The following is a 20,355-nucleotide window of genomic DNA, read 5'->3' on the forward strand; positions in this document are numbered from 1 at the left end:
GAAGAGCTCGTCTTATGTCTTGAGCCGAAAAATAAGACAGATCTAAAGATCAGGTGAACCACACTGCAAAAATCAGTGGGGGATTGAACATCTACAATTGAAACTCTTTTGGGGGTCACAGAAGTTTCAGATCAATATGACATTTTTTTTTTCCTCTTCATCCATGTATTTTTTACCTTATTAACAGATTGGATGGAAAAAAAAGTTATTGTGGGCCCTATTAAAATTTTAACGGCGGAAATCATTATCCTCACTGCTATTTTTAGTGTGGTCCATTTGACCTTTGGATAAGATTCATTTTTTTCATAATACTCTAAAATAATATCTAAAAATGGATGAACGGTGTGGATATAATAAATACATCATTGTGGGGCCCATTTAACTTTGATCTCCTTTGAACCGTTCGTTGTCGCTCATCTTCGCATGACATTTATCTACACCAGCCAATCCGCTTCCATCCTGTAACCCAAACCTCTGACTTGTGTGGATCCGACAGAAACGTCCAACTAAAACATCCACATCCACTCCTGATACCCTCATCTCTCACTCTCTCCACGTTCCTAACTCCCGTATCCCACTCAAACATAACTTCTCTCTCTAAGTCTACGGAAAGGCTTTTCATTTCATTTCAAAAGAAGGTATTATTCTTGTTGTAAAAAGCAAAAGAAAAACCATCCAGCATCAAGAATCAGGTATGGCTAGAAAAAGAAAACAAGACTGGCTTTCTCTTTCTATTAGCCCCACCACACCACCCTCTTCCGCACCATCTTCTCACTCCCTCCACCACCCACAACAAGATCCATCCAACCACCTCCCTCCTTCTGCCCGTCAGCAACACCCATCTAACTACGTAGCTCCTTTCCCAGAAGCAGATGGTCAGACCCCATCCACCACCTTCACCTTCACCGCCGCATTGCTGCAGAGGCAAGACCCACCACCTCCTCCTCCTACCAGGGTGCTGCGGCTTCAAGATCGATCCGCAACCAATGTAGTGAATCAGCACGCCCACCCACCGCGCCGACGCACCACACGCACCCAAGCTCCACGTGGCGGCAAGGACATTCACGTGCCTCCACCGTTCCCGTGGGCCACCAACCTCCGCGCTACCGTTCGCAGCCTCAACGAGCTCAGATCGCTCGGCATCAACACGATCCAGGGCGAGGTGCAATGCAAGAGGTGCGAGAGACGATATGAGATCGAGTTTGACCTAATGACCCAGTTTGAGGAGATTTCAGAATACATAAGAAAGAATAAGAGAAAGATGAATGATCGAGCGCCTCTGGAATGGAAGGATCCGAAGCTGCCTGATTGCAGACTATGCGAACAAACCGACTGTTTGAAGCCTGTGATCTCACCAAAGAAACGTTCTATCAATTGGCTCTTCTTGCTGTTGGGAAAGATGCTTGGCATTTGCACTCTTGAGCAGTTGAAGTACTTCTGCAAGCATAACAAGAACCATCGAACGGGTGCAAAAGATCGGGTCCTCTATCTTACGTATCTTGGTCTTTGCAAACAGCTCTATCCAGACGTCGTGTTCGAATGGTGTTGAGATCTTCACTTTCTTTGAATTTGATTTTCCATTCGATGATTTATTTGGGTGTTTGGAGTTTGTTGATATCCATTGTGGCCTACTTTTTTAGATGGTCCATATGGAGGATATTGTTGCCCAATAATCATGCTTGCCATCCTTTTTTAGAGTTGAATGCAGGCCCTTGAAAATTTTCTTTTCATATTGTTAAAGATTCAGTGATTGTCACAATTATCTGTTTAGTGTGAGTTTCTTAAGGTGGTGGCCCAACATCATAGAGTCCGTGCGATGGATGGTCGGATTGGATCACTTAATTGTTATACATATATTGCAGAATGATGGATCGTATATACATCAATAATAGAGATTTAATACCATAACCTTAAAGTGAACCTGATTGTGAAGACATTCACTACTCCTTGATGTAGTGTGAATTTTGATCTTCTACCCCTCACACCCTCAAGAGAACCTTCAATGTATCTAGGTTTTTTTCTCCTCTAGCATTTTCATACTTTAGGTTTTTATCCACGGTTCAACCATCCTGTCCCATACCTATTTGCAATGAATTATTGTGGAGTCCACTGAAACACTCAATCTGAATAATCCAACGATCAGGTCTAAATCGATGATCATGTGTGGCTCACCTAATAAAAGTCTTACATTAACATATAAGATTTAGTAGTAATGGACACAACACTTAGGATCCGGAGCCATAAACTCATTTAATAAATTAAGAGGATTTTGTAGTGGTGAGATTGTATTATGCTATTTTTTATTGTTATTATTGGATTTATTGAAATGATGGTATTATATCCTTGAAATTCAAGTTTTAAATTATTATTTTTAAAATAATAATTAAAGTTTGATTATTTTTATCTAAACAAAGATCTTAATCATCACTCATAACCCATGCTTAAAGTGATGTGTACATCTCATCCATTCTTTTTAAAACTTAGGGAGGTCAACTTATGTATTTTTTTTTTTTTTATATATATCAATTTTACATTGTCCTCATGGGTGTCAACCATCGTAATCATGTTGATCTTTTAATTTGTTTGCACGGTGAATGTAAGGGTCATCACCTGATGGATGGAGTGGATTTCAAATGTACAACATGTTGAGCCCAAAAAGCTTGGTTGCTCCAGGCAGTGCATGAAACATATATTTACGACAATTTAAAGTCCCTCAAAATAAAACAATAAACCATTCTAGCCACACTGGAGGCGGTATGTAAGAGCGTGCCAACTAACTGAGGACCATAGTGGGGAAAACATAAACGAGATCCACACCGTTCGTCAAGTTCACTGCCTCTTTTTCATTGTAGAAACTAAAATTTAAGTATGTCTAAAACTAACGTAGCCCTCACCATAAGGAAGAGTTTGGATGGGTACATTATTTATTAATTTTGGAGGGGATTATTTATTGCATCCAATCTATTTATTAATAGTATAAGGAACTTTTGCACTTAACCTACTTCGCTCACCTCAACTGACCTACGAAGGAAGATGATTTAACTGGTACAGATCTAAACGGGTTCCTTGGAGGATAGGCGTCTCCAATTGCGGTTATATGTTCTAAGTGACAACAATGCACCCTTCTCATCCTTCATAAAAATAAGGATTAATTCAATTCTAGCCTTGCTCTCAAGAGTTAAAAGACTCTAATAGGAAAAAGGTGAAATGAAATGCATAAAAGAAAATGAAGTACTACAATTTGAGCCGAAAAAAATAAAGTGATTGTTACTAATATGGCTGAGATGTGTGGAATGGAATATAGTTTGAGTTGATTAAAATGTAAGAGGAGAAAGGGAAGACAATACTTAAAAAAAAAAAAAAAAAAAAAAGGGATAGTCAAATATCCCTGATTCCAACCCAACTACTGGCTTCCATGGCTTCTTCTCCTCAGTCGGGTAGTACCTCGACTTGTGGGGAATCTTCATGGTCAGACTACATTTCATTCCACCCCACTGCTGGCTTCTGTGACTCCAGTAAGTAAAGAATGATAGCAGAAAAAAAAATGAAGCGATCCTTTCTATTTGACCTGTTTTGATTTTCGATGCTTTAGAGACAATTTTATCAAAATAAGACATAAACATGATTTTTGGAGAGTTTAGATGATTGGGTAGGATCTGATTTGTAGAGTTTCAGATTTACCCATCAAAACCGTTGATTCTTTCCAGGACACGCCAGGCCCCTACCTGTCCGACCCATTCGGATTTTCAATGTTTCTCCATGTCAAGTAAGTGCATTTTATTGAATGTATTCCAAATACAAGTTCCCAAACAGGTCTTAAGTTATTTTTGAAATGGTGTTTACCAAATTAATTAAACTTGCAAAAGTAACTTTTTTGCTACATAGGTAAAAAACAAGTTACTTGTAAGGTAGTATCAAAACAAGCCCTAAATAACCTTTCATTTTTTAGTGTTATTAAATAACCATTGCCAAATAACCCTTCTCTTTCTGTATGTGGTTATAAAACCCCCTATGTTTAACTCATGTTAGAGTTGATAATTAAAAGGAACCATTCATCATTATCACAATTTTTTTATTTTTATTTTTATTTATTATTATTATTTTTAGGGTACTTCCAGCATTTTTTTTTTTCAAAAGGATCTATATTCATTCATGTCATTCAAAGAAGTACAAGAGGACATTCAAGCCCCATCAGGATAAAAGAGTCTGACCAGGACCTATCGTAAATGGCTAAATCCACGAACAAGACAAAAGGAAGGAAACACAAAAGAAAGAATGAGGGCCGACTGACATCTAGGATTAGCTAGCCAAATCTGACCCTGTTTGGGGCCATCCGAACTGATCCGAGGCCAACTTTGTCGAGAAAAATGTTGCCCCCAACCCAGCGGGGAAGACGGGAGAAGTCCCTGATGAAGGAGGAGTCTTGTGACCTGCTGCCTAGGTGGGCCAAACCATCAGCAGGGTCGTTACCTTCACGATAAATGTGACAAATACACATGTAGGTTCATTCGGAGTCGATTAATGTGGTAAATCTAGTATGACCATTTCCAGGAGGGCTTCGCCAGACCGTTTAAGAAATCGACAACTAATTTGGAGTCAGACTCCACAATAATATTCTGCAGGCCGAGGGTGACGCAATGTGTAAGCCCATCATGAATGGCCCTTAGTTTAGCATAGACATTGGAGCCGGGGCCATAGCCTGCCAAGAAGCCGGAGATGAAGTCGCCTCTATCATTTCTACATAAACCGCCGCCTCCCGACGGGCCCGGGTTTTCAATCGTAGATCCATCGACGTTTAGCTTGTTCCAACCCGTGGGAGGAATCTGCCATCTGACAACTATCAGGGGGCTGGAAACCTGGCGCAAGGAAGACATGCCTAGGTCAGCCCGAGGGAAAGAATAGGCTGGGGGGTGGAGGACGTCAGGGAAAAGCGAAGCCAACGATAGCAGGCATCGTTTCACATTGTCCGTGATGGATGGAGCATGAATCTTGGTTCCATCAAATCTAGCGGTGTTACGGGCTTTCCAAATCTCCCAGAAGATGACGCAGGGGGTGATTCGTTGAAGGTGAGAGGTTCGACCCAGCTCCATGTGACTGCATGTGAATCACATAAAATAATACTTTTGCATTTGACATTGTCGAAATGTGAGGTTCCCATATTGACATCTTAATACTAAGATTGGGTCCCATTTGAGAAATGACCTGGCTAGGTAGATAACTTTGGCAGCGTGTGATGGACCATACCAGGGCACTTAGAAAATTACACACATGACATGCAAGTAAATTCTTGAGTCTTAGTTTTGATGCACCACTAACTAAAGATTGCAATTATTTGGCCATCTGACTATTTGAACAGCTTGGAATATATAAGATGGTAAAAAAAATATAAGACAATCATATTTCATCTAACAAGCTTTTGCACAACCTATCTCAACAAGCTACTGTCCAGTACAAATCAAGAATTAGATTTCTCCACCCAATCTAGCTAATTTTGGGATTGGTTCAGCAATCTTGGGTGGGTTACACATTTGTATGAGTTTGTGTTTTGATTTGATGTATATATGTGACATGTGCAATTTCTAAGTTTATCTCAAGTATAACACTCATCCAAAGTAATAACTTCTATGGAAGATGAGGATCTTAGCCAATTCATTCCTCCATTTGTTGGGTCTTACTAATCTTTGCCCAATCATATCTACCAGGGCTCATTGTTAATAAGCTTTTATATAATCTTTAGATGCATGGCTTTCCCTCCTCTAGGGTTGGCTGTCTTATCCGTCAATAATCTTTAGTTGAATCATAAATTCTTTAATGAAATGCGCGAGTTTATTTGAGCCCCGATTGAGCTGACAACTCAGCCGCGCGCTGTAGCCACCAAACCATGACATATTTTAGCGCACCTGAACCCGACGCACCATCCCTTGCCAACTGTATAGTCATGCAACTAGGAGACATTATCCTACTAATGTAATGTATGTCATGCAAGGAAGAGCTTACTATAATATATTGTATTTGTTAAACAATTACTCTATTAAAAAGCAGAACATATAAAAACTTAAGATGATTGATAACATATATAATCTTATGGTCCAAATGCACCATAAGCACAAACGTAGCTAATCTTATGTCCTTGAAGATTGATAGCGGCACTTATGAGTGCGTAAACATGTATGGTTGCATATGTAGAACAACAAGCGCTACTGGATTCTAAAACTAATTCCAATAAAATCTATCAATCATGCGATGTGGCATGTCATATGAGTGTATCCCATCTGAGTATTAAATCGGCATGTTTTTTGTTTGGGATCGCGCACCTGATGGATGGATGGCATGGATCTCATCCAAATGCAGTTCTGTCCACGTAAGCGGAAGTCGCGCACCCATCTCCCTCGTAAGCACATTCAAGTGTGTGTTTGGGCACGGGTTCCGGTAGATTCCTGGCTATGGGGCCCACAATGATGTATTTATCTTACAACCACTCCGTCCATTCATTTTTTCAGCTCATTTTAGGCCATGAAACCAAAAACCAAGCGGCTCCAAATGTAGGTGGACCACACCACAAGAAACAATGGTGATTGACCATTAAAAACTTGTTTTGCATCAAAAAAGTTTAGGCTCAAGCTAATATTTGTGTTTTCCCTTCATCCAGATCTTTTTAACCTTATCAACAGCTTGGATAGAAAATAAAAATTAAGGTTGGCCATAGAAATTTTTTTAATGGTGGGCGTTCAATGACCACTGTTTCCTGTGGTACCATCCACCTTAGGATTGGATCTGCTTAATTTTTGGGATCTTGCTCTGAAGTGAGTTTTTAAAATGTATGGACGGCATGCATGTAAGTTGCATACATCAAAGTGGGCCCCACTGTCTGGAATCCACCTACCTCAATAGATCCGGGGTTCCACGGAAGCCGCTCCCTGTGTGTTAGTAGGGCTGTTCACGAGTCAAGCTAGCTCGAAAAGCTCCCTGTGTGTTAGTAGGGCTGTTCACGAGTCAAGCTAGCTCGAAAAGCTCGCTCGACTCGGCTCGAGTCAGCTCGGATTGACTCGGCTTGAATGGCCGATTCGAGCCAAGCCAAGCTAATTATTTGAAGCTCGAGTTGAGTTCAAGCCAAGTTCGACCAAGGGGCATTTCAACTCGACTCGACTCGAACTTGACTCGACTCGAAGCTCGAACTCGAGCTCGACTCGGCTCGATTAATAAATATATTAAATATTATATTATATTATATTATATATATATATATATAATATTATATTAATATAAGTTTTAAGTTTAAACTTAAAAATAAAATAATAAAAAACAAACCCTAAAGTCTCTACCCGACCGCACGCACCCCCTTCCCTTTCCCTTTTTTCTCTTTCTCTACCCACTGTCAGCCGCACGCCCACCCCGACCACCACCATCAGTTTTCATTTCAACTCTACAATAGTATGATTTCAATCTTTTGAGATCTATTTCTCAGGCGAGAAACCTAAGAAATTTGAGATGGGGTCTTCTCAGATTTGTTAGAGCATTAAGGAAATCCAATGATCTGATTGGCTAGAGCTCTTTACTTGGATTTCTGATTTCTATTCTGCTCTGTTTCTTTTCTAGTATTTGGATTTCTGCCGATGGAAGAAGATCAAGAATAGATCAATTTTTATAGGTTTCCTCATTCGATTCGAAGTTTTGTTTGATTTTTTTCATCGGGTTTTGCTTTGATTCTCTTAAGATTTTTGAATTTTTCAACAATGTAGGAGTATCAAGAACAGAATTCATTACCCTCTCACCCAACAAGCTCGAGTTTAACTCGAGGTAAACTCGACTCGACTCGAACCACTAGCTCGACTCGAACTCGACTCGACAGCTTTGGCAAACAAGCCAAGCTTCAATGTTGAGCTCGAGACCAAGCTTGAGCTCGCGCTCGAACTCGAGTACATCATGGACAAGCCAAGCCAAGCTTGGCCCACCTCGACTCGACTCGGCTGGATGGCCACCTCTATGTGTTAGTTTCTTAATAGGAGTTCTTGGGATCACGCTCGAACGCGAGTTTTGCGGAAAGCGGATTCATTGAGGCGCTGACGTGGAGGGTTTCCATTCGTCCAACCCACATTCGAGTCCGCACGTGCAAACGGCAAGAGTTAATGACGTTTGATAGCCGTTCATTGAGACAGTTGATGTGGAGTGGCCGACCGAAGTGGCGAAGGGTTCGGACGTCGTAGCGAGGAACTCGGCTTCGGTAGTCACCACTCTCGGTTCCGGTCGGTGCAGTAAAAGCTCCGTGAGTGTATGTGTCTTATCCACGCCGTCCATTCATTCTGCCATCTCATTTTCAGTACACCGGCAAAATGAGGTAGATCCAAACCTCAGGTGGACCACACCACACGAAATAATTGTGATTGAACGCTCACCATTAAAACCTTTCTACGCCTACTGAAATATTTATTTTCCTATACAAAACTTTCCTGGCATCTAAGAAAATTTTAACGGTGAGTGTTCAATCGCCACGGTTTCCCGGGTCCACCTGTGACTTAAATCTGCCTCATTTTTTTACTCATTTCCGAATCCGACGAGTCCGAGATCATGTAACCCACAGCTCAGTGGAGCCCACAGAAACATGCACGTGACGGACGTGGATTGGCTAGTGACCTGCCACTAGTGCATGGCTAGTGGTCGGTGCTTTGTTGGACCACCATCATTTATTTATTTCATCCACACAGTCCACTCATTTTTTCAGATCATTTTATAGTATGTGCCAAAAAATGATGTAGATCCAAATCTCAAGTGTACCACCTCACAGGAAACACTGTCGATTGAACGCCCACCGTTAAAAAATTCTAAAGGTCCATAAAAGTTTTTGGATCAAGCTGATATTTGTTTTTTTACCTTCATCCAGACAGGTTGGATGTAAAATAAAAAATTACAGTAGGCTCTAGGAGAATTTTAATGGTGGACATTGAATCACTATTGTATTCCTGTAGTGTGGTCCATCTGAGATTTAGATCCCCATCTTTTTTAGGATCAAGCCCTAAAATGATATTAAAAAATGGATGGACGGCCTTGATAAAACACATATATCATGATGGGCCCACATAGCACCAACCACTAGACAAACCGAGTCCGCACGTGACATCCACTCCTGATTGCCCCCATCTCTCTCCACGTTCCTATAACTCCCCTAACCCACTCAAACATAACTTCTTCATCTCTCTAGATTTACGGAAAGCTCTTGAATTTCGAAACAGAACTTCTTCGTCTCTCTAGATTTACGGAAAGGTCTTCAATTTCGAAGGAAGAAAGTCTTTCTTGCAGAAGGTAAAATCACCCATGAATTCGAACAAGAGTCCTCATTTCTCCATCTCTCCATCTTCTAATCCCTTGTAAAAGAAAGAAAAGAAAGGTTCCAGAGAATCAGGTATGGATAGAAAGAGAAACTCCTCATTTCTCCCTCCTTAGTTCTCCCATCTCTCCACCTTCTAATCCCTTGTAAAAGAAAGAAAAGAAAGGTTACAGAGAATCAGGTATGGATAGAAAGAGAAACTCCTCATTTCTCCCTCCTCAGTTCTTCCATCTCTCCACCTTCTAATCCCTTGTAAAAGAAAGAAAAGAAAGGTTCCAGAGAATCAGGTATGGATAGAAAGAGAAACTCCTCATTTCTCCCTCCTCAGTTCTTCCATCTCTCCACTTAATTTCTACAAAAAGAAAGTAAAAGAAAGAAAGGTTCCAGTAGAATCAGGAATGGATAGAAAGAGAAAACACGGCAGTCCTGACACCTCTCTTTCTCTTAGACCCATACCACCCTCTTCCCCATCATCTTCTCTCTCAAACGTCCCTCAACTCCACGTCCCTCCTACCATCCAGACAACATTCACCGAACCGCTGTCGAGGGAATACCAATCTACCATCTCCACCGTCCATCACCAAAACCCATCTAACTACATACCTCCTTCCCCAGAAGCTGTTGGACAGACCCCATCCACCGAATTAACGTTGCAACACCCACCCACAACCTCCACCACCGCATTGCCGCAGCGGCAAGTCCCATTACCTCATCCATCCAACTCCACCGGAGTGGCGGGCCGTCAAGATCCATCCGCATCCAATGTAGTAGTAGCTCAGCAAGCCCCCCCACCGCGCCGACGCACCACACGCACTCGCCACAAATCCACCCAAGCTCCACGCGTCGTCAAGGACATTCACGTGCCTCCCCCATTCCAGTGGGCCACCAACCTCCGTGCAACCGTTCGCAGCCTCAACGACCTTAGATCTCTCGGCATCCTTACAATCCAAGGCGAGGTGCAATGCAAGCGATGCGAGGGCCGATATGAGATCGGTTTTGATCTCAATACCCAATTTCAGGAGATTTCTCAATACATAATAAATAACATGGATGATATGTATGCTCGAGCTCCCAAGGAGTGGATGAATCCAAGGCTGCCGGATTGCAGGGTATGCCATCAGACTGACTGTATGAAGCCTGTGATCTCACCAAAGAAGCGCTCCATCAACTGGCTCTTCTTGTTTTTGGGAAAGATGATAGGCTGTTGCACCATTAATCAGTTGAAGTATTTCTGTAAGCACACAAGGATCCATCGAACGGGTGCAAAAGATCGGGTCCTCTATAGTACGTATGTTAGCCTATGCAAACAGCTCGATCCAAACGTCTTTGATTAACGATTATAAGGTATCAGTGTTAGTTATTATTAATATTATTTATTATCTTACTCCACTTTCTTTAAACTTGTTTTCTCTTAGAATGTTTATTTGGGTGTTTGGAGTTTGTTGATATTGAATGTGGACCACTTGTTTAGATGGTCTAATCACTTGAGCTGTCCATATTGAGGCTATTTTTGTCCAATGATTATGATTTATTGATGATCCTAACCAATTCAAACTCTTCTTTTTCAGTTATAAATATATATTTAACCACAAGTAGTGATTGTAACAATCATCTATTTAGTGTGAGTTTCTTAAGGTCAGGGCCTAACAGCATAGAGTCGACGAGATTGATGGTTGGATTGGATCACTTAACATGTGAGGGTCAGTGATCATAAACACCACACATTGGATCCTAAATTCCCTAAGAAGTGAAACGAACTCATTTAATAAATTAAGAGGATTTTCTAGTGATGAGATTTTATTATATATTTTCTTTGTGATTATTATTGGGTTTATTTGAATGATGGTATTATACCATTGAAATTCAAGTTTTTGAATTATATTTTTTCATTTTCAAATTTGATTATTTTATCTAAATCAAGATCTAATTATTGCTCAAAACCAATGCTGAATGTGATGTGTATATATCATTCATTCCTTCCAAAACTCAAGTTGGTTAACTCATGTGTTGTTGTCTTCATTTTACATATGGGTGTGGGACATCTTAGTTTTTAATTGTGTTGATCTTTTGTTTATACAGTAAACGTAAGGTTCATCACTTGATGGGCAGAATAGATTTTACATGTACAACATGTTGGGCCCAAAGAGCTAGGGCGTTCCAGGTAGTGCTTGAACTATGTTGGGCCCAAAGAGCTTGGGTGTTCCAGGTAGTGCTTGAAACATTTGTTTAAGATGATTTCAAGTCCCTCATAATAAAACAATGAACCATGCTACCCCCACCACAGGTGGTACTTGAGGGCCTGCCAACAAACTGAGGACCACAATGGGGAGAATATGCATGAGATCCACTGTTGGTCATCAAGTTCACTGCCTCTTTTTCATCTTGGAAACTAAAATTTAGGTTTGTCCAAAACTCACGTAGGCCATACCATAAGGAAGAGATTGGATGTGGCATTACCGATTAGTTGTGTCCGGGGTCCACCGTGGTTTATATCTAGCATCCAATCCATTATATCACTATGGTCACCAACATCAAAGTACTTAATAAAAAAAATATGCTAATGTAAAACTCAGGTCACCCACACCATGTTTATTTAGTGGTTTCAGGTTAAATTTACATTGTGTTTTGTGGTGAGGTCTACTTGAGTTTTGGATCATTGTTATATATGAAGAAGGCCTTCATGTAATGCCCCAGGTTTCATAGCTCGAGTTTGGCACTTGTGTACGAAAATAAGAAAATCACATATATATACAAACATTCATGAGTGGCATCATATCCAAAATATGAAAACCATGCATAAGGAAAATATAAAGTCCACGTCCAAACACAATCAAGTAAATGCCCATAGGGCTTATACAATGCAGTAAAAAAAACTAATATGGAAATATGTCAGTTAGCTCTAGAAGTCTCCAGAAAAATGAAAGATCCATTGTGACGTAGGACAGCCCTAATTATGATGCATGCTCATGGAAATAATTAAACAGCGGAAATAAAAGGAATAAATGATCTAAAATTCTAACAATAATCATCATAACTGAGAAAATCATAAAGGAAACATGCAATGGAGCGGGCCATCACTACAACCATGGAGTATGGAATTCAATTACTACTTAGGTTGGATCCGGCGAGGGATGAGACCTCCCGATCTTGCATGGTCACACCCAATCGATCAATGAAGATCACTAGTCCGAAGAACCAAGAAGTTTCTCGGATTAGGGATTTGAGAATTTGGGGATTTAGGGTTTAGATCGGTTCTCAAGATTTTGATCGAAGAGGACTTAGCCAAAACAAAAAATAGAAGAAAGAAAGTTATTACCTTGAGGAAGTTGGAGGGGCACAAGAAGAAATTAGAAGAAGAAGATCAAGGGGAGAGAAGAAGCACCATTAGAGAGAAGAGAGGAAGGAGGCAACCAAAGGGTTTGCTTTTCATTCATCAATAATTGAAATTCGTGTTTAGGGCTTTACCCCACTTAAATAAGCAAATAAAGACATAAAATTACTAAAATACCCCTAGAATAAGCAAATAAAGATATAAGATTACTAAAAGACCCTTAATTAAGTCAAAAAATGCACAAATAACATAAGTATGGGAAATTTTGTGCGCTCGGTCTTCTTTCTCCAATCTTCCTTCACATGTGTCTTCCCTAAGTGGGGTCTTCTATATGTCCAATCACATGTGAAAGGTCTTCAGCTCCTCAATATTCGCCTATCCACAAGGACGGCACTTGTGGTTGGCGCTTTCTTCGTTGGTACACCTTGAATGCACTGTGTCCGCATCAATTCCCCTCGGGTGAGAAAAACTCGACTCCGACGAGTTGAAACTTTGGTAGCGCTCGTAGATCTGGATCAATACCTTGCAATGCGTCGCCCGACAGCCATGTAGATTCAGACGATGGTTTGTTTTTCCACCTGACAAGATACCTTTGGAAACCCCCATCTCTCGTGGATACTATCTCGTCATCCAAGATTTCCTCAATTGCTTCTTTATGGGTAATGGGTGGAGGAGGTGGTGGAAGGGGTTGGGTAGCAAACTCAGAAAAAGGCCATGAAAGGGACGATGTATCAATAATGGGAGTATGGGCACGGACTAGATCTTCCACATTAAAAGTTGGATTAATGCTCATTTCGGTGGAAGGTCAACCCGATACGCGTTGGACCCAACCTTTTGTAATATCTTGAATGGTCCAACAGCACTACGCGCTTGTAATTTCTTTGCAGATCCTTGAGAGAATCGCTCTGGCCTTATTCGCACCATTACATAGTCTCCTTCTTGAAATTCTTGCACTTTACGATGAGAATCAGCTGAAACTTTATAATCATTATTGCTCTTATTTAACCGCTGTCTAATATGTGTATGCAAATCATGAATATGGCGTGCGAATGCATCGGTTGACTCAGAAGACTTTGGGTATCAGACATAGGTAAGAGATCTATGGGCATTCTAGGTTTATAACCACTTACAATTTCAAAAGGACTCAACCCTGTAGATCTATTAACTGACCCATTATAAGCAAGTTCAGCAGTTGGTAAAATTAGGTCCCAAGTCTTAACATGTTCACCCACTAGACAACGTAGAAGATTTCCAAGGCTACGGTTTACCACTTCAGTTTGACCATCTGTTTGTGGGTGGTAAGCAGTAGAAAATTACAAACGAGTTCCCATAATGTGCCACAGTGTCTTCCAAAAATAGCTAGTAAATCGAACATCACGATCAGACACTATGGTTTTCGGTAACCCATGGAGACGCACCACACCATCAAAAAAGATACGAGCAACATGAGACGCATCTGACGTCTTCGAACATGGGAGGAAATGCGCCATTTTAGAAAAACGGTCCACAACGACAAAAACGGAATCGTGCTTTTTTATAGTCTTGGGAAACCCAAGCACAAAGTCCATACTAATGTTCTTCCACGGAGCATGTGGCACTGGCAATGGCGTGTACAGCCCGGTATTTTGCTTTCTTTGCTTTGCCAGCTGACATGTTCGACACTGCCCTAAAACTTTGGCTACGTCTCGCTTGAGGCTTGGCCAATAGAAACGATCTTCCACGAGGGCAATGGTCTTATCACGACCAAAATGGCCAGCTATCCCTCCTGAATAAAGCTCCCAGATGAGGAATTCACGAAGGGACATGCGGGGAATACAAAGTCTGTCTCCCTTGAAAAGAAAGCCATCTTTAAGAACATATTCACCCATAATATGCTGGTCACTAGAGAGCGACGCATTAGTACCCCCAAAATCAGGACATAAGGGGTATTCATTTTTCAGTTGTTCAAATCCGACTACCTCTACACTCAAGGAGTTGAGCAACGCCACTCTCCTACTAAAGGCATCCGCTGGTTTGTTTTCAACCCCGGCCTTGTGTTTCAAAACAAACGAATATTCCTGAAGAAACGCTACCCACTTGGCATGCCTTGGGTTGAGTTTCTTCTGAGAATGCAAATATCTCAAAGCCTCATGGTCAGAAAACAAAACGAATTCTTGCGGTAGGAGGTAGTGTCGCCAATGTCTCAGGGATTGCACTACCGCATAAAATTCTTTATCGTAAGTGGAGTATTTTTGTTTTGCCTCATTCAGTTTCTCACTGAAATAGGCCACTGGGTGTCCTTCTTGACTCAACACTCCACCTATACCGACATCAGACGCATCACACGCTACTACAAAGACTGTAGAAAAGTCAGGTAGACGCATGACAGGAGCTTCCACCATCTTGCCCTTAATTTCTTTAAAAGCCTTGACGGCGGCTTTAGACCACACGAACTCTCCCTTTTTCATGCACTCGGTAATGGGAGCCATGATCGTGCTAAAACTCCTAATGAACCGACGATAAAAAGTTGCTAGGCCGTGAAAACTTCGCACCTCATGAATGTTCCTTGGTTCTGGCAACTCAACTATGGCCCTGACTTTTTCAGGGTCTGCGCGCATCCCTTCAGATGACACTATAAATCCTAAGAACATAACTTGGTTAGACATGAATGCACATTTCTTAAGATTAGCGTACAACTTTTCCTTCCTAAGGACACTACAGACCTTCTTTAAATGTTCAAGGTGTGATTCCTTAGTAGTGGTACTATAAATAAGAATATCGTCAAAGTACACCACTAGGAATTTTTCCATGAACGGCCTCAAAGCTTGGGTCATCACCCGCATGAAAGTACTGGGTGCTGAGTCAAGCCGAAGGGCATGACCAACCACTCATACAACCCATCTTTCGTCTTAAACGCCGTCTTCCACTCATCTCACTGGGCGTATACGAATTTGGTGATATCCACTCTTGAGGTCTATCTTAGAGAATATAGTGGACTTGGCCATCATGTCAAGCATATCATCAAGTCTAGGTATAGGGAACCTATACTTGACAGTAATTTTGTTTATGGCACGGCTATCCACACACATGCGCCACGTGCCGTCTTTCTTTGGCAAGGCGTCAACAATGCAGGCACGGCACACGGGCTCATACTCTCTTGGATGAAACCCTTCCCGAAGCTCATCAACTTGCTTCTTCAACTCGGCATGCTCAGTGGGGTTCATTCTGTAGTGAGGAAGGTTCGGTAGAGTAGACACTGGGACAAGATCAATGGCATGCTGTATGTCCCTCATAGGTGGCAACTTATTCGGTAAGTCTTCAGGAAATACATCACTGTATTCCTTCAGGATCGAGGTCACCTCACGGGGCAACTCTAATGGAACCTCAGGTGTAATTTCTCTAGCCACAAGGGCATACACCATAGAATCCTCCTTAGCTTCTTTTTCAAACTCTCTTGCGCTGATTATATGTAAAGACTTAGGTTTGGATTTCCCCATTTCTCTAGGCTCACTTGCCTTCTCATCCTTCTTCTTCCCTAGTGTATTCTCAGGTGGCATGAGATTAAGTTTGATCTTTTTACCATTATACATAAAAGTATATGCATTCGAACGGCCAAAGATCGTGACATCATTATCAAATAGCCATGGTCTACCTAGGATAACATGTCCCACATCCATAGGTAAAACATCACACCACAGGGACTCTTTGTATGACCCAAACTCGATGGGGACTAGACATTGCTGGGTGACAGGTAGGGATGTCTTGTCAACCCAAGAAACTTTATATGGATCTGAATGAGGTGTGGATTTCAGTTTTAAGCGATCTAAGGTGCTAGTGAAAATCACATTTTGACAACTTCCACTGTCCACTATCACCTCACAATTCTTTTCACCACACTTGGCAATAGTGTAGAAGATAGTGCTTCGACACCAGTCAGCACTACTTCTAGACTGAGTTAACACACGCCTGACTACTGCAAGCGTTGCTTCTCCATCCACTTCTTCTTCATAAGTAAGTCCTCCTTTAGGGTGATACTCTTCAACTTCATAATCACCCTGGTCATCTCCACCCTCGTGGGACTCGCCTATAACTAAGGCACTCCCACGGCTCTTCGTAGGACACTGATTAGACATGTGGCCAAGGTTGCCACACTCATGGCACCTCACTTGGCTCATGTTACTAGGACTGGCACCAAGAACCCCTTTACCCTTGTCCTCCCTAGGCCTAGGCGGAATGGTCGCTTATGCCCTAGGTTGATTACCAATATTAGGTCTAGTTCCTTGGGAACTAGATCTAGCACTGGAGTCTCGGGACTCAAAACGACGAATGACAGGAGCCTTCAAATATTGCTCTAACTCCTGCACGACTTGATATGCTTCATCTAAGTCCGTTAAGGGCCGAGTAATAAGCTCGCGCTGAAGATCCTCACAAAGGTCCGTCTTAAAACGCGAGAGCGTTACTAGAGGGTCTTCTCGGATATCACATCGCATCACATACTCTTCAAATTTAGCGATGTAGTCAGCGGCATGCATTGATCCTTGGCGTAAGGATTGCCATTAGTCAAGGAGCTTCTGGACGGTATGAGAGGGGAAGGTACTTCTCCTTCAACTTCTCTTTCATCTCATACCAATGTGTGATAGAGGCTCTACCAACTCTCTCTATCCTATGCTCGGTGTTGGTCCAGAAGAGCTTGGCTTGACCCACAAGCTTCATCTTAGCAAACCGCATTTGACGGTTTTCTGACATGTCATACCACTCAAAGTAGTGGTCCATGTCAGCAACCCAGTCAAGGAATGCCTTGGGATCCAAGCGTCCATCAAAACTTGGAGCCTCAACTCTCACACTCTTCATCGCACGCTCATCTGGATCATAACGGTCTTGATGACCACATGTGGCTCGTGCCTCTCGCACCACACCACGACCGTTACCACGATCTCTATCCTCACTACCACCACGTGTGGCAGCACGTTCTTCAATGATTCCTTCCACTTGGGAGTGCGCATCTTCCCCTACAGCGGGGTTTTCCTTTTGGGACGCCTCTAGTTGCTCCACCTTAGTCATGGTGGTGGTAATTTGGTTCTCAAGGCGGGCAAACTCACGCCTTTGACCCGCTTCTAGGGCGGTTATCTTTTGTATCAATTGAGCAAGTTGCTCAGATAACTGCTCGTTATTCATGGTAGGTTGAAGTCCGAAACCTCTACCTCTTCTCGTGGGCATACAATGAAGACTTGAACCAAACTCTACCTAACTAGACTACTAGGTGTTATGACTTTCAAGATGAATGCGATGAATGCAAAACTACTATGAACTGACACAATTAAGTTGAAACAGGAAACAACTCAAATCTGAAAATTTTCCAGATTAGGAACTTTCTAAAATTGAAAAGTTTCTAAAATTGAAAACTTTCTAAACCTAGAACTTTCCTAAGTTAAACCTAAAAATCAAAACCCTAATTTGATAACTCGATCTAGACAAAAACCATGCAAACCTGGCTTTGATACCAAATTTGACGTAGGACAGCCCTAATTATGATGCATGCTCATGGAAATAATTAAACAGCGGAAATAAAAGGAATAAATGATCTAAAATTCTAACAATAATCATCATAACTGAGAAAATCATAAAGGAAACATGCAATGGAGCGGGCAATCACTACAACCATGGAGTATGGAATTCAATTACTACTTAGGTTGGATCCGGCGAGGGATGAGACCTCCCGATCTTGCATGGTCACACCCAATCGATCAATGAAGATCACTAGTCCGAAGAACCAAGAAGTTTCTCGGATTAGGGATTTGAGAATTTGGGGATTTAGGGTTTAGATCGGTTCTCAAGATTTTGATCGAAGAGGACTTAGCCAAAAAAAAATAGAAGAAAGAAAGTTATTACCTTGAGGAAGTTGGAGGGGCACAAGAAGAAATTAGAAGAAGAAGATCAAGGGGAGAGAAGAAGCACCATTAGAGAGAAGAGAGGAAGGAGGCAACCAAAGGGTTTGCTTTTCATTCATCAATAATTGAAATTCGTGTTTAGGGCTTTACCCCACTTAAATAAGCAAATAAAGACATAAAATTACTAAAATACCCCTAGAATAAGCAAATAAAGATATAAGATTACTAAAAGACCCCTAACTAAGTCAAAAAATGCACAAATAACATAAGTATGGGAAATTTTGTGCGCTCGGTCTTCTTTCTCCAATCTTCCTTCACATGTGTCTTCCCTAAGTAGGGTCTTCTATATGTCCAATCACATGTGAAAGGTCTTCAGCTCCTCAATATTCGCCTATCCACAAGGACGGCACTTGTGGTTGGCGCTTTCTTCGTTGGTACACCTTGAATGCACCTGTGTCCGCATCACATTGCGTCTAATTACGGCTTGTGACTCATCAAGCTCCTCTTGGGACCAATAGGGTCATTTCTCCTTGGCATCGACAATCGGTTCCACTTCCATGGGTCCCTCTTCTTTATTTGCACTGCCTACGGTTTTTGCAATTGGACAATAGTATCAGTAAGTGACCATCTTAATGAGAAACGCCCTCAAGATTACAATCAATAATAGCAGTTAAGATTATTTTAAAATAAACACTCAAGAAAAACAACATTTTACAAGATAATATTTCTTAATGAATGGATGCATGAAATGCACTTCGGCCTGGGGATGCACATCCAGTTGACTATTGAATGGCCTAACATTCGACCCATTTAAATGAAATTAGGGTCGTTCGAATGATACATTGGTATTTCAAACAATCAACCAGACACCCAATAATACCCACATATCATGTATGCATGATTAACACATTCTTTATTAGTCCGGTTTATAAGCAATTATTTATGTAAATCCTTACAACTAGTAATCACACTATTTACATGACTCCCAAGTAATCTTACCATCCAAATCATTTCCAATAATATTAATCCACAATACCTGTGGGGCAACAAGTCCATTTAGGGACACCAACTCAAAATTTGATTCAAATGCTACTTCAGCATAATAAGTTTCCAAGATGGTAGTCCCACAATAAATTTATTTGAATTTTACATAATGAGGCCACCAAATGAGGAATAATCTCCAGACACATCTTCACAATCTAACAATAATTTCTTTATACTTTGATAAAGCCAAACAATCTATACTTATCATTTCATTTGACAATTTAAGTCACAAGTTAAATAATCTCCTTACATTTTCATGCGACTTACAATCAAACCACAACACATGCATGTAATACAACACCACTGACACACATTCATACACAATTACACACATTGGCACTCACTTGCATGCATTTACTCACCATTACACACATTGACCCAACTTGCACACTTTAACACACTAATTCATGTATCAAATGTTCTATGACATGCCTTTATTAACACAACTCATGTCACACCAAACATGCAAGTGTCGCATCATTTACACATATTTCTACTTACAACTCCATACGAATGAACCATGCAAATGACACACAATGCCATATAATTCTCTTTAATTGCAATCCTACTCCGTATATTTCATGCATTAATTTCCATTCCAAATTAATCTCCACATTACAATATAATTGCAACATAAATTACTTCCTAGCATGAATATATTAGCTATAAATAATCATTTTACATAAGTCTTGAACAAGAGAGTTCATAATACGAGAATAAGAGCATATGTATCCTTTACTTAAACAAATGATTTTATCATGTTCAAATAACTAACTAAAAGACTATGCAAA

General features: G+C 41.1%; 3 protein-coding genes across 3 annotated transcripts; 2 read left to right on the forward strand and 1 right to left on the reverse strand.

Moving 5' to 3' along the window:
- Window positions 1–149: 149 nt before the first annotated feature.
- Window positions 150–1,703, forward strand: LOC131229798 (uncharacterized). The gene has a single exon (XM_058225818.1). It carries the CDS (start codon window positions 695–697, stop codon window positions 1,547–1,549), a length of 855 nt encoding a protein of 284 aa, XP_058081801.1. The 5' UTR covers window positions 150–694; the 3' UTR covers window positions 1,550–1,703.
- A 2,829-nt stretch (window positions 1,704–4,532) lies between these two features.
- On the reverse strand, window positions 4,533–5,090 carry LOC131228933 (uncharacterized). Its single transcript, XM_058224768.1, has one exon. It carries the CDS (start codon window positions 5,088–5,090, stop codon window positions 4,533–4,535), a length of 558 nt encoding a protein of 185 aa, XP_058080751.1.
- A 4,630-nt stretch (window positions 5,091–9,720) lies between these two features.
- Window positions 9,721–10,656, forward strand: LOC131228934 (uncharacterized). Its single transcript, XM_058224769.1, has one exon. It carries the CDS (start codon window positions 9,721–9,723, stop codon window positions 10,654–10,656), a length of 936 nt encoding a protein of 311 aa, XP_058080752.1.
- The last annotated feature ends 9,699 nt before the right edge of the window (window positions 10,657–20,355 follow it).

This window comes from Magnolia sinica, chromosome 16, assembly GCF_029962835.1.
Source record: "Magnolia sinica isolate HGM2019 chromosome 16, MsV1, whole genome shotgun sequence".
Lineage (NCBI taxonomy): Eukaryota > Viridiplantae > Streptophyta > Magnoliopsida > Magnoliales > Magnoliaceae > Magnolia > Magnolia sinica.